Source organism: Balaenoptera borealis (assembly GCF_965194805.1).
Source record: "Balaenoptera borealis genome assembly, chromosome: 2".
In the NCBI taxonomy this organism is placed as follows: Eukaryota; Metazoa; Chordata; class Mammalia; order Artiodactyla; family Balaenopteridae; genus Balaenoptera; species Balaenoptera borealis.
Window position 1 is genome coordinate 37,586,989 of NC_138867.1, and position 27,742 is coordinate 37,614,730.

General features: G+C 37.0%; 2 protein-coding genes across 7 annotated transcripts in view; one reads left to right on the top strand and one right to left on the bottom strand.

The window, feature by feature from the left end:
* Positions 1-15,700, top strand: part of CCDC152 (coiled-coil domain containing 152) — a 36,278-nt gene extending 20,578 nt beyond the window's left edge. For 4 of the 5 annotated variants that reach the window (XM_082382475.1, XM_082382474.1, XM_082382476.1 and 1 more), the window contains 5 exons: positions 4,728-4,792; positions 7,603-7,705; positions 12,584-12,711; positions 14,493-14,576; positions 15,170-15,700. In XM_082382475.1, the coding sequence (XP_082238601.1) occupies positions 4,728-4,792; positions 7,603-7,705; positions 12,584-12,711; positions 14,493-14,576; positions 15,170-15,319 (530 nt within the window). In that variant the 3' untranslated portion in view covers positions 15,320-15,700. The remainder of the gene's footprint in view (positions 1-4,727; positions 4,793-7,602; positions 7,706-12,583; positions 12,712-14,492; positions 14,577-15,169) is intronic. The other variant, XM_082382477.1, reaches the window with a different exon arrangement.
* On the bottom strand, positions 15,436-25,560 carry SELENOP (selenoprotein P). Of its 2 annotated transcripts, none has more exons than XM_082382453.1 (5): positions 25,410-25,560; positions 22,152-22,367; positions 21,198-21,410; positions 19,457-19,574; positions 15,436-16,033 (listed from the first exon to the last, which is right to left on the bottom strand). In XM_082382453.1, exons 2-5 carry the CDS (start codon positions 22,352-22,354, stop codon positions 15,971-15,973), a joined length of 597 nt encoding a protein of 198 aa, XP_082238579.1. In that variant the 5' UTR covers positions 22,355-22,367; positions 25,410-25,560; the 3' UTR covers positions 15,436-15,970. The 2 variants fall into 2 exon arrangements, with proteins under 2 accessions (XP_082238579.1, XP_082238578.1); XM_082382452.1 differs by having other exon boundaries at positions 15,436-16,888.
* Positions 25,561-27,742: the final 2,182 nt, after the last annotated feature.

Genomic DNA, 27,742 nt, shown 5'->3' on the forward strand with positions numbered 1-27,742 from the left:
CTGAGAAAGTAGGCTAATCCATGATCAGCTATTTCTTAAGAAAAAAGTATTGCTTAAATTAAAAGTAGTTTGAAAAGTGTAGAAATATTTCTTTCAACATAATTGTGAAAAATACATACGTGGAAAGAATGAAATAGATTCTAGAAATAGACCCCAATATTTGCTAGTGTAATGTATGACACAAGGAGTATTTCAGTTTATTGGAAAAAGAACGGCATTTTAAAGTATGGTACTGGCCTAACTAGCTTACCATCTGGAAAGCTTTCCCACCACATCAAAAATAAATTCCAGATGGATTAAAAAAAAACTTTAGTGTAAAAACAACAATAAAAACTTAAAAGAAAATCCAGGAAAAATGTACAACCTGGAGCTGAGGGATATCATCTTAACCAATCTGGGAACCTCAGATACTATATAAAGAAAAAAAAGACCAGCAGACTTTCTTAACATCAATGCAACAAAAGCACAGACAACAATGTAAAAAGAACTTTGCATGTTATTTGTCACACAAAAGTCAAAAAGCCAATAATTTATTTGAAAAAGTGTTTTCAAATACCAATGTAGTTTATATCTGCAATACAAAGAGCTCTACAAATTGATCAGCAGAGATAAAGAGAATTTTTAAATGGGCAAAAGATATGAATAAAAATATGGAAATGTGTATGTGTGTGCATATGTATGATCCAGAGGTTAAGAACATGGAGAAAAACACAGAAGGATACACAATTACACTAGGGGTGTGGAGGCAATGGGAAAAAAGAGGGAGAAGAAGGCAGAAAGAAAGAAAATGGAAGAGTTCCCTAAAAGTATCTCAGCATGTATGATACGACCCTATTTATGTAAAATTATTAAAATGTATGTACAAAAATGCAAAGAAAAATTATAGACTTGAAGGAATGTCCATTTTTAAGAAATAAGTTTTTTTGCAAAGTAATATATATGGTACAATTTTATACTGTTAAAAACAAATAAAACCAGTACAAATGTGTGGTATGTTTATATATAATTGTATAAACTGGGAGAAAAATAGAGAAGGGATACAGACCAGGCTGTTAACATTGATAGCTTCAGTGAGGTGAGTGGATAGGATAGGTGTATAGAGATGATTAGCTTCCCTTTACAGTTGCTTCACTTACTAAAAGAAGCAAGCATGCTTTTATAAATAGGAAAACATCGAATACCTTTTCTTTTATTTTTCAGTGATGGATACTTCAGCAATTCCAATAGATACAAGAGATATTTTTTGCCTAGTTAGTACAATCTCTTTATACTGAATGGTGAGACACTAGAGGCTTTCCCACTAAGATTAGGAACAAGGCAAGGAAACCCTTTCTTACCACTCCTTTTCACCATTGTGTTGGAAGTTCTAGCTAATACACTAAGACAAGAAAAGGAAATAAAAGGCATACAGATTGGGAAGGAAGAAATAAAACATTTTTCAAAAATGACATCATTATCTACATGGAAAATCTAAAATATTCAACAAAAAAAACTTCTAGAACTAAGTGATTATAGCAAGGTTGTGCTATACAAGATTAATATACAAAAGTCAATTGTTTTCCTATATACTAGCAATAAACAAGTGGAATTTGAAATTTAAAACACAATACTTGGGGCTTCCCTGGTGGTGCAGTGGTTAAGAATCCACCTGCCAGTGCAGGGGACATGGGTTCGAGCCCTGGTCTGGAAAGATCCCACATACCGCGGAGCAACTAAGCCCGTGCACCGCAACTACTGAGCCTGCGCTCTAGAGGCTCTGAGCCACAACTACTGAAGCCTGCATGCCTAGAGCCCATGCTCTGCAATAAGAGAAGCCACCTCAATGAGAAGCCCACGCACCACAACGAAGAGCAACCCCCACTTGCCGCAACTAGAGAAAGCCCGCGCACAGCAACGAAGACCCAACACAGCCAAAAATAAATAAATAAAATAAATTTTTTAAATTAAAAAATAAAAATAAAAAAAGAAAACACAATACTACTTACATTAGCACCTCCCAAAATGAAATACTTAGGTATAAATCTAACAAAATATGTATAAGATATATATAAGAAAAACTACAAAACTTTGATACAGTAAGTCAAAGAAGAACTAAATAAATAAAGAGATAGTCCATGTTCATGGATAGGAAGATTCAATATTGTCAAGATGTCAGTTCTTTCCAACTTGTTCTATAGATTCAAAGTGATCCCAATCAATATCCCAGCAAGTTACTTTGTGAATATGACAAACAGAGTATGAATAATACAGAACTTGGAATTATTGTTATCCAGGTCTAATGTCTCATTCAGCCCTGTCACTGATCCCAGTCGGGCACTGAACTCAAGTCCTGACCTCTATCTCACACTGATTTCCAGTTCCAGTCCTGGCTCCAATCCTACTTCTGGCCTAATTTTAGCTCTGAACACCTTTAATGTCTGGCTCAGGTAGAGATCCTGGCTCTATTTTGAACTCTCACCATGCACTATACCAGGGTTGGCTCTTTCCTGATCTAAGTATATCTGATTCTCCTAAAAACACCTAGAGATTTACAAGAGTGAATACAGAAAACTGTGAAGCACCACTCCTTCTCCATCATCCTTCATCAAGAGAAACATTTTGGTTATATACAAAAAATGTCAATTATGATAGGTGTGAAACAGTAGGACAAATTAAAGATGCACAACTACATTTTAATTAATTTCATTTTTTCTTATTTAAGTTCTACATGGAAAGGCATTATATAAATACAACTGTGGTTCTTAATAATGTTGCTGAAAGATAAAAACCTCCCTTTCTTTCTAGCTTAGGATATCACTCATCTTCTCTTTTGACAGTAGTTTTGTTTCCCTCACCCGTTCTGCAATACAAACTATACTAATCCTCAAATACAGATCAATCCAACCATACACTGTTTTACTTGCATTGCTACAGCTACTGAAGGCTATTGGTTAAAAATCATACACTGCAGACTCCTTTTAATTTTTGAGTCCCAGTGTCACTTATACCCTTAATTTATCTTGGCTTTTTAAATTTTCATCCTTTAAGCCCCCAACTTTAAATGTTTCTTTCTCTTTCAACCTACTTTACTTTCTATATCACAGAAAAAATGAAAGCTCTCAGGTATAAACTACCTCATTTCCTGTCATCTACCACCCCTTCTTCCCACTGCACTTCCTCCAATGTATTCATACACAGGGATATCCTTACTTCCTTCCTCATTAGCTTAGAAAAAAGAAAATCCTTCTTCTTATCCAAAGTTTATTTCTCCGCATGGGTTTAACTCTCATCTCTCTTCACCTCTCTCTTCTGGGATGTTGCATCTTCAGTTGTCTCTTCTTTTCTCTCTTTCATTTCCCTCTTTCTATTGACCATTCTTCTCAGCACTTAAACAACTCAGATCTCTCCCATCTTTTCAACAAACAAGACAAAGTTTTCTTGACTTTGAGTTTATTCCCTCCAATTACCCTCACTCTTTCCTTTTACAATCGAATCTCACGGGAATAGTCTGCACTCACTATCTCCATTTCCTTACCTCCACCTAGTCTTCAACTTAGAACAATTGAACATCTCCCAAAGTTTTCAGATTCAAAGTTCTTTCATTTTATCTTTTTACTGCATTTACTGCCATTGATTATAACCCCCTTAAACTCTCTTTTCTTAGTAACACCCTCACCTGCGTCTCTGGACACTTCTTAGTCTTCTTTATAAGATAGTCTTCCTTTGGCCACCTCTAAATGTTTCTCAGCCTACGAGAAATATTCTCCTGGATACCTCAAGCATTTCAAATTTGGTGTGGTGAAGATCTAGATTCATCACTTCACTCCTAAAAATCTTCCCCTTTTAATTTTTCCCAAACCAATGAACAGTTTTCAACCACTTAAATCAGAAACCTAGAAGGCAAACGTTCCCTTTTCTCTTTTGCCTCTGCTATCCAATCAGTCACTAAGTCTCCTGTTAATTCTATCATCTAAATAGTTATCTTTATTTTCCTTTTGTCTCCTACTGCCAGTGACCTAATTTAGGCTTCTGTTATTTCTTACTAGATCTATTGTTACTGATATCCATTCCTCTGGGGTCAACCCCCACCCCCCATTCATCCTCTACACTGCCGGATAATCTTTTTAACATGTAACTAATCATTTCACTTCATTGTTCAAAATTCTTTGATGATTCTGTAACCTATAAAATAAAATTCAAAGTTATTCATATAGAATATGTCTACCTCCTATTAGGCTACATCTCCAACCTATTTAACACATTCTCCTTACAATTTACACGCCAACAATACTGTATTTGAATTGTAATTTTCCCAAATGTGCTATATTCACTCAAGCCCAAAGTCTTCTGTGCAGTTTTCTGTATCTGGAACGCATTCCTCCAACTTATCATTTAAGTCTCAGCTCAAGTGGTTCCTCTTCTGCAAATCCTTTCCTGACTTCAAGCTGACCTAAGCTTTTCTTCCACAGCTCCCCGCCATATTTCAGACACACTGCCATTACAGAGCAATTATCATAGCATATCATAACTATTTACACATCTGTCTCACCACTAGGCTGTAAGTTCTTTGAGGAGCAATAATTTTTTTGTTTCAACATTCCCAATGTCATGCACAGAGCCTGGTGTGTAGTTGATGTTGTATGCATGTGTTGAATACATACATGAATGGAAACTTGAAAGTTAAACATATTCCCATATTAATTAAAAAGTTCTATATATTAGGATATTCTTTGATGTTTTTTACACAGGTGAAAATGAACAACTAAAAAGAAATGCTGATCTTATGAAAGAAAAGTTAAAAACTCATGAACAGGTGAGTTTGTGTGTCTTCATATTCAATCAGATCCCTGTGGAGCACTGTCTTCCCAAATTAGAAAAAAAAAAGTTTTTTTCATTAATAAAGACAGCCAAAAGTTTTAGAGTAAATATATATGGAAGTGCCAGAATTTTTAATAAATAAATTTTTTTTAGAAAATACAAGTTTTGAGGACCCTTGGCTTTTTACAGACTATAATGCACTAACATATCACTTGCATTACTTTTTCTTTCTAACAAAAAAGGATGAAATAATTTTGCCATATATTTTAAAATTATGTTAATAGACTTTTTACTGTAGAGTATACTCAATTAGCACTTTAAAACTTTTTTATAATAAAGTGAATGAGTCTTCAATATTTATGATTTGAGTAATTTATTGCAATTTTATTGTACCATCTAAATGAAGAGAGCATTTTATGTGGATCACCAATTAATTTTCTCCCAAGGGCCAACATACCCTCTGCTACGTTTTCTTCTCTCCTATAAGAACAGTGCCATGATGGCAATTATAGAACATAAAACACAGTACCTAGAACATAAAAGGTCCTCAGTAAATGTAAGTTCCCAACCCTCTGCCCTTTGGGAAGTTTATTATGCTAATTTTTTCTCATCTCCTAAGAGCCAATATGTCAAACTCTGGCAGACCTAAGATTTCCAAAACTCAACTTGGATCTGTATCCAGCTTAGAACTTCAACTTGAAGGATCATCTCTATTTCAATCTGGTTCTTCACTTGAGGAGCCTTTGAAGAAATACAGGCTAATTCTGTAACCCTTCCAGGGCTTCTGGGTAATACTCAGGAGTAATGAATGGCATCTGACTGTGCTCTTGGAAAATTTAGCTTCTCATCACCAATTTTGAAATAATTTAAATATCTCTGGATTATATCCCATCCTTTATTTTTCCATCATTTTCATATCTTGCCTCTAGAGTTCAACAATAAATGTGAAGTCAGGGTGTAACTGGGACAGAGCGAAAGGGGGAAAATTTTTGCCTCTTTTCTCTTCTAAAATGTCAAGTCATAGAATGCTGCTTTATCTAGAATACTATGAATTTTCAGAGGGATGGGAATCACAGAGAAAACGCCGTGATCCAAGATTCTGAACTTATTAATCGCTGTCCAAAGCAAACTAAAGATTACCTCAATCCAATGAAAATTCTCTAGTACAAAACCTCCAGGCACATCCAAAACATATGGAGAACCACTCCCTAGAAACAAACTTAGGAGTTACTTAACAGCCATATTTATGGAATATGTTAAGAATTATTAAGTTTTATAAGAACAAAAATATAACCAGAAGCTGTCCCTTGGAATTTAAAGTTCCCAGAAAGCAAATGAAAAGAAGGCAACCAAGAATAACTTGTTGGAACTTTGTCCTCTTAAAAAGAGGAAAGGATCGGACTCCTTGGGGCTGGCACAGGCTAAACTAGGGGAGAAGAACCTAATGAGATACAGCCTGGCCCCAGCCCAGACATTTAGGATAGCCTTATGCCTCGAGGCTGCAGTGAAAATCCTGGGTCTTACCAAATTAATGGCAACATTTCAGGTGGCAAAGTCAATGGGGAAAAGATACATAGATTTGTCTCTTGTGGTTTCCCAGGGCAGTAACTGCTTAATGCAACCATCTGAGTCAGGAGTAGTTTATGAAAGGCACTCTATAGTTGCCCATCTAGAAATCTAGATACAAACATAGGAAAAATAGCAGTTCATGAGATTCACCCCTTTAGTCACCTGCCCAGCTTTAATCAAAGGCAATGGTTGGATATGTTCAGCCATTCCTGCAAGTTGCCTGGCAAAAAAAAGTAGCCCAAGTAGGACTCCTGACTATATCCCCTTGAATTTTTGATAATCTAGAGGAGCTATTCACTGGGTCTAGGCTAAGAACCGCTGACTTAATTCTTATTTGGACTCTCATTCATTCAAAAAATATATATCAAGGGATATACACTAGGAGTTAGGAATACAACAGTGAGTAAAAACAAAGTCCCTGCTTTTACGGTGTTTAGAGATTTTTCTGAGCCTCTTGCCTTGATCATTGTCTCTTTCTTACTATCCCACCTCACTTTTATTCTTCCTGCTTTCCTTTTCTCCTGCCTGTGAGTGGTTTCTTTATGTAGAAACATACCTCTGGAAAAATTGTAAGTTTTATCTTTGGAGGATTTCTCTCTCAACACCTCTCTCAATGCCACTCTCCGTATTAGCGTAGTAAATCACTTCTATGCTTCAACAACCTAAGAAACTAACCTCAGGAGGCTGTTGAGCACTTCTCAAACCCCAAATTCATCCTTCTTTAGCCTCCCCATAAAACTAACCCTTACCATAGGTAATGCTTAACCTCCTTCTGGGAATTAGGAATGTTTATATAATTTTCAGAAACAGAAATTCAGCCCACATTCAAAGGGATTCATCCTACATTAGGGTAAGCTCGCAGGCTATCAAACAGTGCCTAAAGTTGGCTTTAAAATATAGCTTTGGCGCTTTTTTCACATACTTTAATGCTGTCACGGCATTTATTCATACAATTAAACAAAATATTTTGAGCATCTATGATATGCTCTGAATATAGTGATGAGAATTCAGAGGCAAAGATAAAAAATCATTGTCTCTAGATGGTCTCTATCTACTTGGACCAGAAATTGGTCCTTCTCAAAGCTGAGCATTCAAACAATGAACAATATCTTTCCCCTCTAGATACGATTATATACCAAAAATTAATATAAACTACGAAAATTTCATCTTTCTAATTAATCAAAAGTTGTCTACACATACTCAAATTGAAGGATGAATGTATATTTTAATCTTTAGGAATATAAGAATAGTATTGCCAAACTTATGAGTGAAATGAAAATCAAAGAGGAGGAACATAAGACAGAAATAACAAAACTTTATCAAGATATGCAGAAAAAAGGTAAGTTTTTTATTTTTAATTTACTGAATTTTAAGATACCATAAAACAATTTACACAGATATATAAACTTTTTTCAGTAATTGCCAGTATTCTGAATAAACATTGCCTTGACACATTTGAATTTAGTTTTTGTTCCTTTCTATATATTTATGTGATATAAATTATAGCATTTAGGGGCTTCCCTGGTGGTGCAGTGGTTGAGAATCTGCCTGCCAATGCAGGGAACACGGGTTCGTGCCCTGGTCTGGGAAGATCCCACATGCCACGGAGCAACTAGGCCCGTGAGCCACAACTACTGAGCCTGCGCGTCTGGAGCCCGTGCTCCGCAACAAGAGAGGCCGTGACCGTGAGAGGCACGCGCACCGCGATGAAGAGTGGCCCTCACTTGCCGCAACTAGAGAAAGCCCTCGCACAGAAATGAAGACCCAACACATACCATTTTAAAAAAAAAAAAAACTATAGCATTTAGAAATTGGACTCATGGAGCTTGCACTTAACATTATTTAATGTGAAATAGTTAATATCATTGTAAAATCAATATAAAATGTATAGTTAACTTTGATATTTATATACTCAGCATATTGAATATAATTTCACTAATGAAATATTCTTCCTTCAGCAAAGTCTCATGAACTTATGTTGAGAGTTAACTGGTTTCATAAAGGTATTAAAAACTTTCTTAATGAGCCTAGATGCACACCATATGCAAAAATTAACTTGAAATGGATAAGTCTGAATGTAAACCTACATCTATAAGACGAGTAGAAGAAAGCATAGAAGGTAATCTTTGTGACCCTGAGTTAGCCACAATTTCTTAGAAAGAAGCAAAAAGTACAAAAAATAAAGGAAAAAGTTCTAAATTGAACTTCCTCGAAACTATTAACTTCTGTCCTTCAACGCTGTTAAGAAAATGAAAAGACAGGCCACAGACAGGGAGATAATACTTACAAATGCATAGCTGATAAAGGACTTATGTCCAAAATCTATGAAGAACTCTTATAACTCAATAATAAGAAGTTGGGCTTCCCTGGTGGCGCAGTGGTTGAGAATCTGCCTGCTAATGCAGGGGACACGGGTTCGAGCCCTGGTCTGGGAGGATCCCACATGCCGCGGAGCGGCTGGGCCCGTGAGCCACAACTACTGAGCCTGCGCGTCTGGAGCCTGTGCTCCGCAACAAGAGAGGCCGCGATAGTGAGAGGCCCGCGCACCGCGATGAAGAGCGGCCCCCGCTTGCCACAACTAGAGAAAGCCCTCGCACAGAAACGAAGACCCAACACAGCCAAAAATAAATTAATTTAAAAAAAAAAAAAGAGCAAATTATTAAAAAATAAGAAGAAGAAGAAGAAGAAGTCAAACAACCCAGTAAGGAAATGGGCAAAATATTTGGACACTTCCCCAGAGAAATACGGATGAAAAGTAAGCACATGAAAACACGTTCAACATAATTGGTTAGTAGGGAAATGCAAATTAAAACCACAATGAGATACCACATTGCACCTTTTAGAACTGCTAAAATCTTTTTTAAAACTATCAATACCAAGAGTTGGTGAGGATGTGGAGCTGTTGGAACCCTCTACATTACTAGTGGGACTACAAAATTATACAGTCATTTTAGAAAAGAGTTTTGCAGTTTCTTTGGGTTCTCTGAGAAGCAGATGCCTAGACAGAATTAGACATTCAAGAGGTTTGTTAAGGCAAACATTTGTGAGGGTAGATAGGGAGGGAACTGGGGGAGACGGGGTTAGCTGTGGGTTTATGATACAGGTCTAACCTCTGTGAAGAAGAGAAGAAAGGAAGGTGTGTTGGGCAAGAGAAGTCTTAGACTGTGACACACTTATAAGAAAGTTTCAGCAAAGTTGGGCCAAATTTGCCCATCAACCAAGTTCTGCAACTCTCAGGAACAAGTCTGCCTTAGTGTCCCTGCCAAGTTCAGTCACTGGCTAGGAGCAGCTCTTGGGAATCATGACCTCAGCATAAACATGGTCATGAAGACAATGAGCCAATTATGTTCCCTGAAGTTGGAGATCTGAAAGATGCATTTTCATGGCCACAACTGTCCCCTTCTTATACTACACATACCTACTTCTCCATAGGAGTTCAGGTAGCAGGTTCTCCGTGGTTCTTGTGGATGTTTCTTCCTCAGGAGAAACCTAGAAGAGGGATTGTTGAAATGTTCTTCCTCCTAGGGACCTAACCGAGTCTTTTCAGCCAGCAGGTTCTAGACCAAAAACGTGGTTCAGACTGGGGAACTGAGCAAAGGATCATAATTTTTAGCTGGGGCATGTACCCTCAGCCTCCTGTTCCTCCATTTGGATTCTTTTGTACTAGGTGTTAGGCAGGTTGGCTGCTCATCCAGTAACTAACTCTACAACTCTCGAAAATCAAGCCCCTTTGGCCGCTCTCTGACCTTCCTGCTCATTATGATAATTGTGGCCTCCTGGTTTTTGGCAGTTAAGCACCATCATCTGGCTTCTACAACTTGGTCGGGGAGGGGGGACACCATCCCCATAGATATTAATGAGCCCAACTGTATACCCACCTCTTCTGTCAGCCCTAGCTTGCAGATGAGAGCAACCATTGAACTTCTTGGTGGTGCTGGTTTTTCTCTCACCAGCACATTCCTTGTGGTCCTGGTTTATAGTGTGTCTTCTGGGCCCTCCTAAGGAACATAATCTTTTGCTGAGTTATCTTGCCTTACATAACATATCCACTCAAGCATGCCAACTTTTGAGAGCCTCCTTATGCCTTTCTCTACTATCTGCCAGGGCATCTCAGGTATTCCCACTTCACTCAGCTTTGGCCAGTGCTTTCTCTAGAGGTCTAAGGCTACTCTAACAGAGTTTGTCCCATATCCTAGGTCCTTGCTAGGGTATTATGTCCCCTGTCCCTAAAGAGTATCTTCAAGTCAATGAATTCTTGCTTACCTAGTCTTACCTTCCGTCTTCTTCTATCCAGCACCCTCAAAGTCCATTCTCAAGGGTATTCACATGGCTCTTTCCAATACAACCTAGCTAATTCTTGCAGCTCTCTGGGGTATAATCACTTTCCCCCCTTATCAGTCCCAGCACTCCCCCAACCAGGTTATACTGCACTTTAACCCTAGTTATTGGCCTAGCAGCCAAAAGAGGAGGGAGGGGCATCTTCTGAGAGGAGCCTCCGCAACATCTTTCATCAGCTAGGTTAGCGCTAGTTCTTAATAGGAAAAAGTAGGTCTGCAATTTCTGAGCATTCAGGGGAGTTGTCAAAGCCAGCATCCTCACAGGTGTTTATCCAGATGTTCCTGTCCTATTCTTCATGATCTTAGGTGTTCCCAACTAGGACCCTGATTTAGCATAGCAGACCTGTTTTGGCTGAACATTTCAACATCTCTGGAGTTCTGCAACTTTAATGATTAGATTTTCTGTTGCTCAGCTCTACCTGCTCTTCCACTAGAGTTGGTGAGAGCCTGTTTGTAAGCTACCAAAGAGTCCCTCTGGCTCTCACACCTATTCTTTTTGTTTTGTTTTGTTTGTTTTCCTTTTCTTTTTTTTTTTTTTTGAATTTTATTTTTTTTATACAGCAGGTTCTTATTAGTTAGCTATTATATACATATTAGTGTATACATGTCAATCCCAACCTCCCAATTCATCACAGCACCACCATCCCCCACCCTCCACCCTTGGTGTCCATATGTTTGTTCTCTACATCTGTGTCTATTTCTGCCTTGCAAACCCATTCATCTGTACCATTTCTCTAGATTCGATGGGCATTTAGGTTGCTTCCATGACCTGGCTATTGTAAATAGTGCTGCAATGAACACTGGGGTGCATGTGTCTTTTTGAATTATGGTTTTCTCTGGGTATATGCCCAGTAGTGGGATTGCTGGGTCATATGGTAATTCTACTTTTGGTTTTTTAAGGAACCTCCATACTGTTCTCCATAGTGGCTGTATCAATTTACATTCCCACCAACAGTGCAAGAGGGTTCCCTTTTCTCCACACGCTCTCCAGCATTTGTTGTTTGTAGATTTTCTGATGCTGCTCATTCTAACCAGTGTGAGGTGATACCTCATTGTAGTTATGATTTGCGTTTCTCTAATAATTAGCCACATTCTTTAAATCTTTAAATTCTTGTTAACAGCTGTTTCTCATTATCCCTCAGTAGGATGTCAATTTAATTTAGCAGTAACTCTCCAACTCTACTGTCTTTGTGGGCATCATTTCCCTCTATCTTTCAAATGCCTGAACTATTCATTACACCTGCAAGGCATTCACCTCCACCAGGACATTTCCCCCAGATTACTTCTGGTAAAATCTTCAGCAATCAGACCCCCGTTGTATACTAGGAACCACCAGTACTCCATATACCACTAATCATGGCTTCCTCATTTCTTACAAAGCAGTAAGTGCCCCCATCATACCTGTTTTCTTGTGCTAGCTCAGGTCCTCCAAAGAGCCGACAAGATGGCAGTAGACAGTCAAAGAAATTTATTGGACAAAATGCTTATGAAGGGAAATGGTGAGGGAGCCAGAAAAAGCTGATGTAGTTCTAGAGTCATCCTGTAATTTGAGGCCTTCTATAACTAGGAACCCAGGATTTGTGTCCCTCTTTAACCATTAAATCCCCTATTTATTCTCTAGGCATTTAGAGAATATTATTCTCTAGATATTTAAGAGTACAAATTAGTTTATTCATTCAAAAGCATTCAATGGGCAGCCTTTGCATCGCAAGCATTTTTCAGGGGCTTGTTAAAAGTATATAAAAGCTACCCTGCATGTAAACAGTTTCTAAAATACATGTTTTTATTAATAAATTCCACTTTCTTGTAGATTGTTTAAAATACAAAAAAAAAAATTTAAGATTTTTGAAATGTTAAGATGAATTTATGTTTTTATGCAGTTGAATTAAGTGAAGAAAAGAATAAAGAACTGATAGAGAAAAAGGAGGTGGAAATTTCAGAGTTAAATGCAAAGTTAAGAACTCAAGAAAAGGAAAAACAAAATGAAATAATCAAACTACAGCTAGAGGTAAGTGTTTAAGGCTCTGCTAAATTTGAGGATGCATCCCTTAGTCTAGGCCATACTTCGGTTATTTGTCATCAGAGTGAGATAAATTTCAGGATTAGAAACAACCCTGTGAGAGGGCTTCACACATGCTCATTCTTCATCCATCACATGCAATGCTTAAACCTTGTACAATACAACTGTTAGCTACACTGCCTTTCAGCACTTGGCCTCAAGGTGGGACTCTTCAGTCATTCAAAAGGTCCTGGTTTCCAGAGAGGGTATTTTCTTCTGACAGCAGACACAGATAACTCATATTACCTGCATTTTACAGCTGAGTCTATGCAGCCTTTTAGGACTACCATTCCAGCTGTGGGGAGAGTGCTTCTAATCCTTAACATTACTCTCTCCTCAGCAGAAATTGTGGAACCCTGGTGAACTAACTGGAAATTTCTTTTTCTTTATTTAAAATAAAAAGAGACTAATTTGTTCCTAATAAATATGTAAAAATAAAGAGGCAGACAAACCAGATTTTTTTAAAGGGACTTTAAGTAGGGCATCTCAAAGGCTGAGGTTCCGGTTCTTGGGTCAAAAGCCTTCTCAGTTGGTTGCTTAATCAGGTGTCAGAATCTCAAAGACATTGATATTTTGACAATATATTTGCCGTTTACATTTTTGTCTAGATCCTTCTAATCTCCCTTTCCATCATTCTTCCCTCAGCTTGACTCTCACTTTACCTTACGTTGTTAGAATTCACCTACTTAGTTAAGATAACCTAGTTTTCATGTTCTTTAAAGTTTGGTATCCTGAGGTGCTTGGTGAGATACAGTGTTGAAGATTCTATAATTATTGAGCAAAAGGGGACTGATGTTGACTTTCGAGGCTCTTTGCTGCTGTTCCTGCCTTCTGGTCAAGTGTACCCACAAACCACAGTGAGGGATGGATGGCCAACTGAGATACAGTAGACTGTGTTTCAAGATTGGCTATCAACTTCTAATCCACTGATTGGGAATGTGCATTTTGTTTGCCATCGTGGCCCTGTCACTGGTCTAGCCCAAGTTTGTTGTTTGATATACAGAACTCTTTGCTATTTATCTTCATTATAACTATCCATTTCTCTCCCCAAACCAGAACACAATCTCACAGAGTTTATTCTTAGTTCACAGTGAGGCTACACTAAAGTCAACCTGAAGGAAAAATTGTAATGGAAGATTTTGCAAAAAATATGACTGTAACAATGGCCCATGAGAATGTTTTTAACCCAATTCACTTTAATGCCAAACCAGCAAGAGTTCAAACTAAATCAATAAAATCATATCCAAATTCTACTATTTAGCCTCAAAGTTTCTGCAGAAGGGTATATGTTTTTCTCCCATGACTGTTGATTATACTACATATTCTTTACAAAGTACCCTCATAGTAACATGAAAATATTTTTATTTATCTTTTAAGTTAACTAGATTCTCAACCCTAATTTACTAGATTCTTAATCCTCCATGATAGAATCAACTGATGTCTTGAGAAAAAAATGATGCTGACCCCACCCCAGAATTTCTAAGGTAGTGTCCAGGTATTTGGTTCTTTAAAAAATCTCCCCAGGTAATTTTAAAATGCAGCCAGGGTTAATCTTGTTTGGGTATTCCTTGTTCTTTCTTAAAGACTTTTCTATCTTCTGATATACAGTGAATACACTTGAATTACAGATATGTCTAAGGATACAATGGATTATACTTATATTTATAGAAACAGTTGTTTCTAATTGTTTAACTAGAATGTTCTCAACTTTCTTTTTAAACTTGATTCAGTTTGATGCCAAACTAGCAAGAGTTCAAACTAAGTCAAAATCATATCCAGATTCTACGGTTTTGCCACACAGTATCTACAGAAGGGTATGTGAGTTTTTCTTCCACAGCTGTTGCTTAAAAAAAATTAATTCTCTTAGTGTGTTTCCATAAAGGTTATATTTACTAACAACATACTTAACAGTTTTCCTTAAAATATATCACACAATCAGAAAGATATTAGATTTTTAATAATCTTTATAAGTCTCTTTCAATTTAAATTAGTAAATCTTAGTAGTAAATTAAAACATTAGAGAAGTCCTCTGACTCTTTGGACCATCTAAGGAATTCCATAATGTACTTTGAACTAAGGCTGACTTACTATTCTGAAGTTATTTAGGTACTCAGCAGATTTCTTCTTGTTCAACTCCTTTATTTATGGTTTATAATTTCAAGCTATATAGGGAGAAGGGAACAAACTAAAACAAATGGTGCTGATGTGTGTTTTTGTATCCTTGTACCAGTTTTACCCCATTAAATCCCACAAAAGCAAAATTATAGACCTTTCAAAATATGGTATCTTTTTTAATACCTACTTCTACTTAAACCAGAAGCATAGTTTTTGCTGTTGTTTTGTTGTTCCTTGTACTTAATCTTATTATTTATGAACTGCAATAACAAAATCTTTCTGCTCTATTTAGAAGCTTCAGCATCTTCAAGAAGAAAAAAACAAGGAGATTGCAATTCTTCGTAATACCATTCACGATTTAGAGCAACGCCTCTCTGTTAGCAAAGATTCTCAATTTAAACTTGCTGGCAAAGATTATCACTTTAAGCGTAGACGGTTTTGAGTATGGAAGTAAATTCATTAGTTGCTATTTAATTTCTTTAAAAGCAATTGAAAATTCACTTCTATTGTCAATATAACATACTACCTAAGTAATTACAATGAAAACAAAAAGACAGCTTTAAACTTCATTGAGTTTATTTAAACAAATGCACACTTTTGCCAATCGTGTTCTGCATTCTTGCTTAATAGTATTAACCATAAAAAAGTTCAGGTTTATAGGACTTAGTTTACCTATTGAACCATCATTGACTATGGAAATACTTTCTAAGCAATCAAGAGATAGACAACATTCTTTTATCGTTTCCCATCTATCTTTCAAGACTGGCAATCTTAAATTTTAAAGAGTACGATACAATGCCAGATAAAGAAAGCAAGATATAAAGACTTAATTCATATGTGATAGTAAAAATCAAGATATGAGTCTTGGATGTAAAAAAAAAGTATAAATGGATATCTAAAATGTAATCATAGCAAAATATTCATGTATGAGTATTTCTGGATCTGAAAAGACAGAAATCACTTCTTTCTTTAAAGGTTTAATTTGTTAAAAAACGTAAGATTAAAAAGACAAAGATAATATTGTTTGAGAAATAAGTAAAGAAAAAAATGGAAAACATGTCTTTGTCGTTCTTCCTCCATTCTAAGCTGCCGACTATCCAACAGAAACCCCTAGGTCATAGTTTATGTTTCTGTTCTCATTAATGCAAGTAGAATGCTGGAGAAAGAAAAAGAAAAACATATTAACCAAATGCTGCAACCACCTTTCAGTTGCCCTGTAATAAAAATATGGTTGGGGTCAAAATTTTTTGACTTAAATTTTAAAATGTGGAAGCCAATTTCTCCATGTTTACAGAAATCCAATTCCTACTTTTGGATCACTATTAATTAGGTAGCCTATAAAAATGCTGGAAATGTAATTGTCTAGACTGATTTAGGCAGTATATCCGATTTTAAATATTTAATTTGAAGGTCATTTTCACATTTCTGCCTTCTTTTCTCAGCTTCATTTGGTGCTGGCTTCTGTAGGGTTGAGCTGCTGACTTGCCTGGCAGGCAGCTGGAGGCAAACGTCACTGTCAAGATTCAGTGACGTGCTCCTCTGCCAGAAGGCCCTGTCAGCTACATAAAGAGGGGAGGTTTTCTTTACACTGTCAGGTGACTGCAGACCCTGTTTTTTCAAATATCAGATGTCGGCAGTGTCAGCATCAGCTACTCAGAGCTGATTCTGAATCTTTGGGAAATTTTCAGCGTAACTGATTTATGCATCCCCTTCGTCAGAGCTTCTTTTGCGGAAGAGAAAGTTGTAATGTATCTCAGTTCTCTGAGTGCCCCTGTCTTTGGTGACCCCGGTGCCTATGGTGGCGATGAAGACCTGAAGGAGGGGGATGCTCCGGGTTATCTGGTGCTTCTGGTTTTGGATACTCTGAAAGATGACCGTCCTCAAGATGGTGATGGTGATGGGGATGGTGATGGGGATGGGGATGGGGATGGGGATGAGGCTGTGGAGCCTCGGTTGTTTTTTCCTCAGTAGCCAAAGATACATTTTTACAGAAGCCTTCATCTTCCAGTGTCTGGAATAAATTTATAAATCACTTATCAACAAATTTATAGATTTAGCAGGAATGCGTGAAAAAATGATTTGTAAAGGTAACATATATGAAATTCAAACTGGTTAATTAGGATTGAACTGGCTTTGTTTTTCCAGCATCATATTAATGAGAAAAAAAATTGATGTCAGTCTCAATACCTAGACTTTTTATTAAACTTTGGTTCCCATCCATACCTAATTATAAACTGCTTCTTGTGCAAAGTTTGCATTTAACCAAAGAACCCTCAAGCATTTTGCAAACGAATTAACATTAAGGTTTTGAAAATAGATAAAAAAGGATGTAATACAATTAAAGTTTTAACAATTCACCTAAGCTTCTATACTAGTTAAATCAACAGCAGAATTCCAATTTTCTTTTTCTTATCAAGAGCATTTCCTAAATTTTTAAGAATTCTGAGGAAGCATTTGAGAGATACATAAGGCTTAAAAAGAAAGCCAGACCACTATATTTATATCTGCAGAAGCAAAACTTAATAAGCTGGTTAGAAGAACTTAGGATTGATTGCAGTAAAGTCAAATATCAAATCCTAAAATCAGTTCACCTATATGGAACACCTGTGTCAACAAGGCATCAAATCTAATATTATATTCTGAAACAAACTAATTCCTCTTTGATAATTCAAAAATGCCAATAAAATAAACTTTGCTCAAAATCAATAGATTTTTATACCTCGGCTTTTGCCAGGAAATGTTTTGAACTTCATCAAAGCTTTGTTAATGTGTTTCTACTGTACTGCTGTCTGCTGAAAGTAGCAAATCACTGCCCATTTTTGATTGAGCATAATATTCCACTCTGCATGAATCTAGTTCTTTAATTTGCTGAAAGTCTTTCTTCATTGTTTTCTGTGCCCACAAATCATAGGGTCAAAGCTTATAGATATGACAATGTAATATTAAACCTCAAACTAAAATTATTTGTAAATAAATTTACAAAATCGACTTTAGCGACCAAACACTCACTAAGTGATATGATTTGGTATTTTGAAGATTTTGAAAAGTTATAAATTCCACTGGATTTTAGCATACAACTAATAAATGGTACATTTTTTGGTTGTTTCTGAATTACTTTTGAGAACTTAATAGTGTTTAATTAAAAACATAAACAATTAGATATATGTATTGGTTCCAAAAAACCAATTACTATATTTCATTGATTCTACAATGTATATTTTTCACATTTTAATATCTTTAAAATTTGAATGCATCCTACTATTGATAGTGTTATAGTATTGTATCCTACTCTAACTGACAGCAGTTTTTAATAACACATAAATAATGTGTCATATAATTGGTGGCATCTAGGATGCAATGAAATAGAAAAACTCCAATTTGATTTGACATATCAGATAATACGATACATTATTTCTATTTACAGATGTTTGTAAACTTTACACATGTTATGAGAATTGTTTCTGCCTTTGTTTCAATATACCTAGGTATATTTACAACTATTAGGCATTTGTGAAAATGCAAAATACTGAAAAAAAGTCCCAAAATATGAGGAATCAATATTGCTGACATTCATTAAGCACTTAGTATAAGTTAGACATTGAGTTAATACTTCGTTTGCATTACTTCAGTCTCCTCATCTGTAAAAGCAGTAAAATAACCCTCACGGTATTATTATGAAGATTAAAATGTGAAAAATGACATAACTAGAGTAATTAAACTGTTCAGCTTCTTAACAACTTAAGTGATTCATTAAAATTTGAATGGCTTTCTTTAGAGTTGGGAAAAATATAAAGGAAGCAGAGCTTCCTTTATTTTAGAAATAAAAATTCAAAATTGTTTTTAAACCTGAGTTCGAATTTTGCCCACTTGCTCTGTCAAGGAAACACTGTTTGGAATTATTTTCCTTCTCAATTTGAGAGGAAAAGAAGTTTAGTTAATATAAGTTAAAATCAATTCCTTGTGTATCTTTTTTATAAACCACTTGTAAGTATAGTGTCTCTCATGACAAGGAATAAATATTCTCATGGTTGTTAAGAAAGAAATATCAGTAATGAGTAAAAAAGTTATTCCATTGTGAAATAAATGCAGTAATTCCAAGTGCACTGTGTAAGGTCTTCACAGAAAAGCTGACAGTTTTACATTCTTGGTAAATTAAGTAGTTATCTGGGCCCCAATTCCACTTCAGGTAATGCCATGGATAATCTTTGCTATCACTATGCTCTTATATGAGCACATTCAGAATATTGCAATAATGTATTTTATGTTGGCTGAATTCTTTAAGCACTTATATTCATGCAATATCATTCGGTGTTAATTGAAATACGTAATCTACGTTGATTTTTTGTTTTCTAAACTTCTAGATAAAAGCAGCAATATGGATCTTGAAAAGACGTTTCAAAGTATATGTTACATAAAAGGAAGCATATGTAATTATATTAATAAAAATTACTGTTGTAGTTTATTTTTAGTATACCAACAGAAACATTGACTAGCTAATTAGTCATGAAACACTAACTTATTTAAATAGTTCTTAAAAGATTTCCTCTTTTCTCCAAGTAAAAATAATTGAGAAAAATACCTTGAGAGAGCAGTTTCCACATTTACTTTCACAGTAAACAGTCTTAATGGAGTCTTCTACATGTGAGGAAGTTAGGAAGGAATAAGGCAAACCAAGATGATATACAAGGCGGCCACATCTGAAAAAAATAACAAAGTTATTACAGTATTTTCTGTATCATGATCCTACTCATGCACCATCTGGGATAGGTATTGTAGGTTCAATGGTCTTATAACTAAGACCCTTTCATAACTTCAGTAAATTTCCTTGAATGGGGTCTCAAACGACCTCCCTGGCACTGCATACCAGGTCAGGTCATGACAAGACTATAGTGAGTCTGATTTTGAAATGTGAAATAGATATGTCACAACAAATAATGTCAAAACTATGCAGTCTAGTTATTGTGACTTGGTCAAATACAATTTTGTAATTGACTTGTAAATTCTATCAATGCTCAAACCACTGACATCATAAATTGGGCTCTGCAAATCACACGATCCTTTCATAACTGCTAAAGCAGCACAAATTCCACACAATAAGAAATCACAGCATAACAAAAAGATCCTCAAGTCTTGGCCAGTAGCCCACTGATTTAAAAAAATATCTGATGCAACAAAAATTTCAGTACAGTGAAAGAAATGGAAATACAACACTTGACATTTTCAGAAATAGTGGAGATGAAATGTCCTTCTTACCCCTATTTTACCCTGTATATACAATTTTATATGACTATCAAAGGGTTACACTTTGCAACAGAATAAGAAGTTTGCAAGCCTAAAAGAATGACATGTAATATTAAAAATATTTAGAGTAAGACCAAGTAGGTCTTAGGCCTTGGCAGAGTCTGGCTTACCATTTCTGAAGAGCCAAAAAAAAAAAAACCAGCACCAACTAGAAATGTTGGTGATGTCAAATTTATTTATTTATTTATGTATTTTTTGGCTGTATTGGGTCTTTGTTGCTGAGCATGGGCTTTCTCTAGTTGCGGCCAGTGGGAGCTACCCTTCCTTGTGGTGCTCAGGCTTCTCATTGCGGTGGCTTCCCTTGCTGCAGAGCACAGGCCCTAGGCACGCAGGCTCAGTAGTTGTGGCTCGCGGGCTCTAGAGCGCAGTCTCAGTAGTTGCGGTGCATGGGCTTAGTTGCTCCGCGGCATGTGGGATCTTCCCGGACCAGGGCTCGAACCCATGTCCCCTGCATTGGCAGGCAGATTCTTAACCACTGCACCACCAAGGAAGTCCCAGTGATATCAAATAATGTATGCCTTGAGGTTCCTTGAAAATACAAACGTTTTACTCATTCATGGAATCAAAAGCAGATTCATGCCGATTATACCTAAATAATTAACATATTTTATAGTTCAGAAATGCAGGCATGTAAACTTAAAATTTAGTAATTAGATTAGAGATAAGCAAGTGGCCTGCAAAGTATGGTTATTCATCTGTAAAATTTTTAAGTTAGAATTGTATGTGAGGTACAAATTGATCCTTCTTTTTATTTAATCAGAATGCTAATTTACAGGGGAAAAAAAGTATAGTCAATTTTCTTTATTTCCCTACTGGAGTGGTGAATTCCCTTGTGTGAAAAGAAGTCATTTCAAAAATACTAAAACCAAACATTTGAATGGGCTCACTTTGAAACTGAGTATTTGGTAATAAAAGCAGATGTGTTATTTTAAATTACTTATTAAATTAAATACAAAGCAGGTATCTTTTAATTTGGGGGGTGGGTATGTATGCATATGTGTATACATGTGTGTACACACCTGTCATATATGAAGAAGTCATCTTTCGTTCCATTTAACAGAGTCCAGACATCTGTTTGGTTTTCTTCTTGTTGGTAAACAGGAATATGCTCTGAAACCTTATTTTTAAGATGCACATATTTTAATCGAGAAGAGATTCCTTGATGATTAACAACAACATAAGAGATGTTCGAATATCCTTCTTTCTCCAGTTTTACTCGCAGGTCTTCCAATCTAAAATATTTGGAAAAAATACAAAAAAAGGAATAATTTCATTTAATTTTAATTTAGTGACTTCTCCCTTTTTCCTCACTCTATTTCCCTAAATGAAACTCTTCTGTTATTTTTTACTTAACTCATACCTCCTTTTTGCATTGTTTTAAAAGACTAAAACTTTTGTTTTTCTAATTATTTACCGAGCACTTATGCTCAGTTAAAACCATATGCCAAGCGCTTGCACAAACATCAGCTCGTTTAGTCCTCAAATTAATCCTATGAAGTGTATATTTTTAATCCATCTCACAGTTACAGAGAATTGTACCCAATAAATATTTGGCAAATAACCCAACAAATATATATTTATAGATTTGTTAAATGACTCAAGACCTTGGGTGGCAAGTCTAGTGTTCATTCTACTCTAGCAAAGCTCTTGTCTCTGCTTCCTATATTGAAACAACTAATCCATTTCCAACAGTAAAATTTAGAACATTTTCATTACACAAGTAATACATATTTAGTAGGGTACTATAAAATACAGGTACACAAAAAGAAGAAAAATCTTCCATAGCCCCAGGAAAACAACTGTAAACACCCTCCTAGTCTTCTTTCCTCTAACATGTTCTAGGCAAACTTGTATAGTTTTTCAAAAATGCAATTTAATAAAAATATCTTTTCTGTTTTTATTTTATTTTATGTATGTATGTATTTAATAGCTATCCCCTTAAGAAATGCTAGACCACAGAAAGACTACCTTACCTAGATGCCTGCAGTATGCACAGGTATCAGCTGGCTTGAAGAAGAGCAACCACCGTCACTGAACCATAGGAGTTCAGCATGGGGTCTTGATCCTTTATGCTCCAGGCTGGAGGTTGCTTACAAAAGGAGCTTTGCCCCTGGCTCTCTGTTCCTCCCGTGGGGAGGAGACAAAGAGCCAGGGCCAGGCCCAGACCTCTCCACATTGCTGGGGCTGTCCTGTAAAAGAGAAAACCTTTCTGTCATCTTCACAGTCATAACAAGGAATTTCTATAAACCCAGCAGGTACAATTCTACTTTGTACAAATATCTAGCCAGTGGATTCTGTCTCCATGTTGTTGGACTCATTACATTGGGCCTCTTAGCCCCAAATCTCCCTGTAAAGGGGAAAAGATCAGCCAGAGTCAGGGAAGCTGTCAAAGTACCTCTTAACTATCTGGCTTAGCAAGATACTTTAGTAAGCATGCAATGGAGATCTGCCTGAACAGGCAGCCAAGCACTTCTCTAGTAGAAGATATATGTCTAGGAGAAAATACACGTCTAGGGAAATTTTGAGAATGTGGCCTCTACAACCAAGTAACATTCTGCGAACATGATTTGATTTTTATTTGAGACACACCAAGTTCTGCCTGCTTCTCTCTATCTACCAGTCTAAGAAAGGAAAGGGTAAGTAGGGGATTCTGCACAGAAATGAAAAGACAGCATGGAAAGAGAACCCAGGAAGAAAGAAGGTGGCAGCGAGGGCAGTCTACCAACGTGAAGAGATTCAGATGTTACTGCCTGCCAAAATGTTGCTATCACATCCAAGACAAACACCAACCAATGAAAAAACACCAGACCAGGAATAAATACTACAAATCACTGGCCCCTGTACCATTTAAGATTCACTGAAATCTACACTCGATTAGTCTACTTATTGGCTACCACTACGTTCAGGAAGTTCCTGTGACTAGATGGCACATTCTTGGGTAAAAAAGATGACCCCTCTGAGTAGGAAATACTCAGACAAGAAATGTACAAGTATTAAATATGTGACAAGAAATATTCCCAAAACAAGGGCTAGCGCTCTCTGCAGAGAGGTACAAATAAAACACGTGATTTGTAGACAGGTGGTGGAAAAAAGAGCATATTCAGCAGAGATGAGCAGAGAAAGAAAAATCCACACATTTATGCAAACATGATTTAATTTTTATTTAAGACACACTAAGTGAATCAGGTAATCAAAGTAATCAGGCTCATTTTGATATAAGAGTCTGAGGGAGAGAGATCAGGACAAAATTCCAGAACTAGGAAGTTGGCACATTTTCAGGCACTGATCTGGGATTAAAAAAGTTAAAAGTACTTGGGCAGGGGGGAGGGTGGGCAGCTAACGATAAGTAACCTAGAGTGAGCCCAGGGTTAAGAGGGGAGTAGAAAGGCTAAAATCAGATTGATTTGGGCTCTAATGCACTGGTAGCTATAGATAGAACTTTTTAAAACCTGATTATCTTTCACATTATTTGACACCACAAAATTCCTAGCTATACAGAATATCTTGATAAGAGCCTAACTAAAGGAAGAAAAATAAAGGGGGGGGGGTGTTAAGAGAGGATAAATTAAATAATTTTTTAAGGCCATCCCAACTATTCTAATATCTTTAAAATTCCAATATTTAAAAAAAGGAGAGGATATATCTGGACTAAATCTAGGGAATTTCTTTAGGATAGTACTTATACTAATGATACAATTATCCTTCTTATAGCTACCATTTATCGAGCATTTATACAACTATTTGCAGGTGGCACAAAGCACTTTTTTAATATCATGTCAGTTAATCCTTACAACTATGTGACCATTATCTCCTTTTGCAGTTGAGAAAACTATGGCTAAGTGACAGTTTAGGCATCTTGCCCAAGTCCACACAGGTACTAAGTCACAGGGAAACTGGATTCAAACCGGTTCTACTAATTCCAACACATGACCTCTTAGCTACTGCAATATATTGACCGTTTTTAGCTGGGTCACCTTTAGTAACTATAGTAGCCAGGATCTGGGTTTTTTTAATGCCCTAAGATGACAAAGAAAACATCAAAATTATTCGAGTTATTTTGTTTCTTACTAGAATGGCTAGATTTCCCTACTTTCTAGAACATAAATTCAGTAGTTATAGACCCCAGCATAAACTCAGCGCTTGGCGCCCTCACTTTGCATACCGTTCCAATTGGCTGAAGAGTGAATACAAATGAAAAGGTTATCTCACCCATTGCTCTCATTTAGTTTTTTGATGAAAAAATAACAGAAGCCGTTGGCAGAGTGGATTACAGAGTTCACACTTTCAGATTTTCCTGTTACTATAATCAATAGGCTGTTCAACTTTGTTTCCTTAAAATCACTTTTTACATAATAAACTTTTGATTAATTACAGCTGTCAGACAACTATATAAAATAATGTAGATAAATAACAAAACTAGATTTACTGGAAGCTGACGCAAAAACAGTTAAAATGTAGTTATGAATTTCACTAATCTCACCACTTTCAATCACAAAACCTAGATTCATTGGCCACATACAGACCTACATTTGCTTAAAATTTCCCATCAAAAGGCAAAACATGCAGAAACTTTTCCCACCCTCTTCCCCTGACCTTCAGACCCGCATCTGAGGGTCCCCCCTCATTCTCCTGAAAGCACCCATCACCACGTAAACTGCAAAGCATTGTGTTTAATCGCAGACCACCCGATTCTGACATGGGTTTTAACTCTTTCAAGGATGATCATTTCTGCACAGTGGACTAAACCTGCTCTTCCTTCTTTTCTTTTTTTTTTTAACCTTGAAACTGCTCACAATATCCCTGGCCATTTCTACAGCACTGTAGAAAGGCCATATCTCAGTCTCTGCTCTTCAAACCCACAGGCTGTTTTGCCCTTAGAGCTCTCACTCTGCATTTCGGTAGGAAATATTTAAGCTTGAACATATAATATTGCCTATATAACATCACAACTTTTTGCAGAGGAAAAGAATTCAATTTCTCCAGCCTCCTCTGCCCCCATGTTCATCCTCAGCTGTGCAGAAAGCAGGGCAAAAATCAGCAAGAATTGTTAGTGTCCCCACTGCACCCGGTGTTTAGACTCTTTTGTTCTTTCTTTTGTATTACTTTTCTTTACCCATCTCTTTTCTTCAAATCTATTCTAAGGACAGAAACATTTTATCAAGACTCAAAAATCAAATCGTTTACCAAACTGTCAAGGAATCAAGTTTGGAAAACATGAAGTTTCTACTTACACAACCCCTTCCAACTAGCTTGCTTCCTTTCTCTTGCTCAGCCGGGGCAGCTCCACAAAGCCACAGCCAGAAACTCAGATATTTATAGTCCCTGCTGTCTACCTCACCCCTCAGCTATAGTCCAAAGTTCAGTGCCCACTCAGGCTGTGACCTGGCTAGCAGAGACAACCTCTGACTGATTATTACAACCAACTTTAAAAAAGTAGCAAGTGCTGGCATGCACAAAATGGGGGCGGGGGGAGTTTTTGCAATTACTGATTTATTCCCTATCCTTTTTAGTCACCCCAGTAGCTAGGATTTAATGGTACAGTCGGGGGCGGGAGGAAGGGCTAAGGGTAAAGAAGGCCTCCAAGTTATGCTCTTTTCCAAACTATAATAGGGAAAAACATTTGCTGAGCCAGCGAGGTAAGCTGTCGTTTTAAAAAAAGAAAAAAATTTATTTTTCTTTTACTTTGTTTGTAGTGGTCAGGTGCTAGCCTAACCCAAATTGTGTGAACTTTGTTAGAAAAGTCACCTGGTGTTTCAAATCTTTCCCATCCCCTGCTGTTACAGACCTGCTTAGATTATTTTGCAGTGGTTAAAACTTGAATCTCTGTGGGATCTCACAGGACTTCTGCTCTTTTCTTTTTCATTTAAGGAAAGGAATAAGGAAAGAGGCCTCCTATCTGAGAGAAGCCAGGCCTCATTTTTCTCGTCACAGAAGTCCCACTCTCTGGAAGACCTAGGTATCCCACAGAAGCTTTTAACAATCTATTGTAAATTCTTTACAAATTTAAGTACCATACAAATAAGTTAGCTGTGATAGTAGCTGAATATGGAAAAGGATATGGAAATTTCAAAATGTACAAATAAAATGGAAAATTCCTACCCTTTCAGAAAGGGATACATTCTCTCCACTAACTGCTACAAATGAGCACACGCATGATGGGTAAGGCAAGCAGCAATTTCAAATGACTTCAGCCCTGGATAGCGATGGTTTTCAAGAAAGCCTCGCTTTCGCTACCGATGCATTTTTGTCCAAACAAACCCCTATTGATTGCTGTGAGCTGAGTACTGCTGTACAAGGTGCAGAAAGTACAAAGAGGCTCTGATGTTATCTTTCCTGTAAAGAAATTATCAAAGTAGAAGCTTGGACTTCCCTGGTGGTCCAGTGGTTAAGATTCCACGCTCCCAATGCAGGGGACACAGGTTCATCCCTGGCTGGGGAACTAAGATTCTGCATGCCGCGTGGCGCTGACAAAAAAAAAAAAAAAAAAAGAATCCTTCCACACTTGCCTCCATAAAGTGGGTTGGTTCTAAAATCCTCTGCCACTTAAAGCACTATTGAATAAAGCAGCAACTTTCTTTAAAAAAAAAAAAAAAGGAAAAGCTTGACATTTGAAAGCCAAATTCTATTTACTCACACCAAGCAGTAGGTATTAACCTTTTGGGGTCCCAGATCTCTCTGAGAATCTAGTGAAATGCTTAGCTTTTCTGCAGGAAAAAATAATGCATATATACATACTTGTTTTTTAAAAGAACCGTGTGAAAAAATTTTGTATGAAGCAGATAATCCCCCTATAGTTCATTTTCTTCACAAATGTAAATAGTCATGTTGGGTCTGTCTGCAGCAGGAAACTGAGTATTTCACCATCTCCACCTTCCTTTACATGTGGCTTAGCAGCTGCCTCCTGTACCAGAGAATTCCCTGCAAGTGTGCAGCTGGCTCCAAAGCAAAGTGCCTGGGAGTGTGTGTGTCCAGGTCAGTGTATATCTGAAACCCTCAGATGGCAAAAAGAGATGATGGGGAGCTTGCAATGTTTGAAGGGAATCCATGGGTTTCTTTTAATTGAATATAGTGGATTTACAACATTGTGTTAGTTTCAGATGTACAGCAAAATGATTCAGATATATATTTTTTAGATTATTTTCCATGATAGGTTATTACAAGGTATTGAATACAGTTCCCAATTTTTTTTTAAATTTTACCTATTTATTTTTTGGCTGCATTGGGTCTTCGTTGCTGCACGCGGGCTTTCTCTAGCTGCGGCGAGCGGGGGCTACTCTTCGTTGTGGTACACGGGCTTCTCATTGTGGTGGCTTCTCTTGTTGCGGAGCACGGGCTCTAGGCGCGCGGCCTTCGGTAGTTGCAGCATGCGGGCTCAATAGTTGCAGCGAGCGGGCTCAGTAGTTGTGGCGCATTGGCTTAGTTGCTCCCTGGCATGTGGGATCTTCCCGGACAAGGGATCGAACTGGTGTCTCCTGCACTGGCAGGCAGATTCTTAACCACTGCACCACCAGGAAGTCCTACAGTTCCCAGTGTTACACAGTAAATCCTTGTTGCTTATCTACTT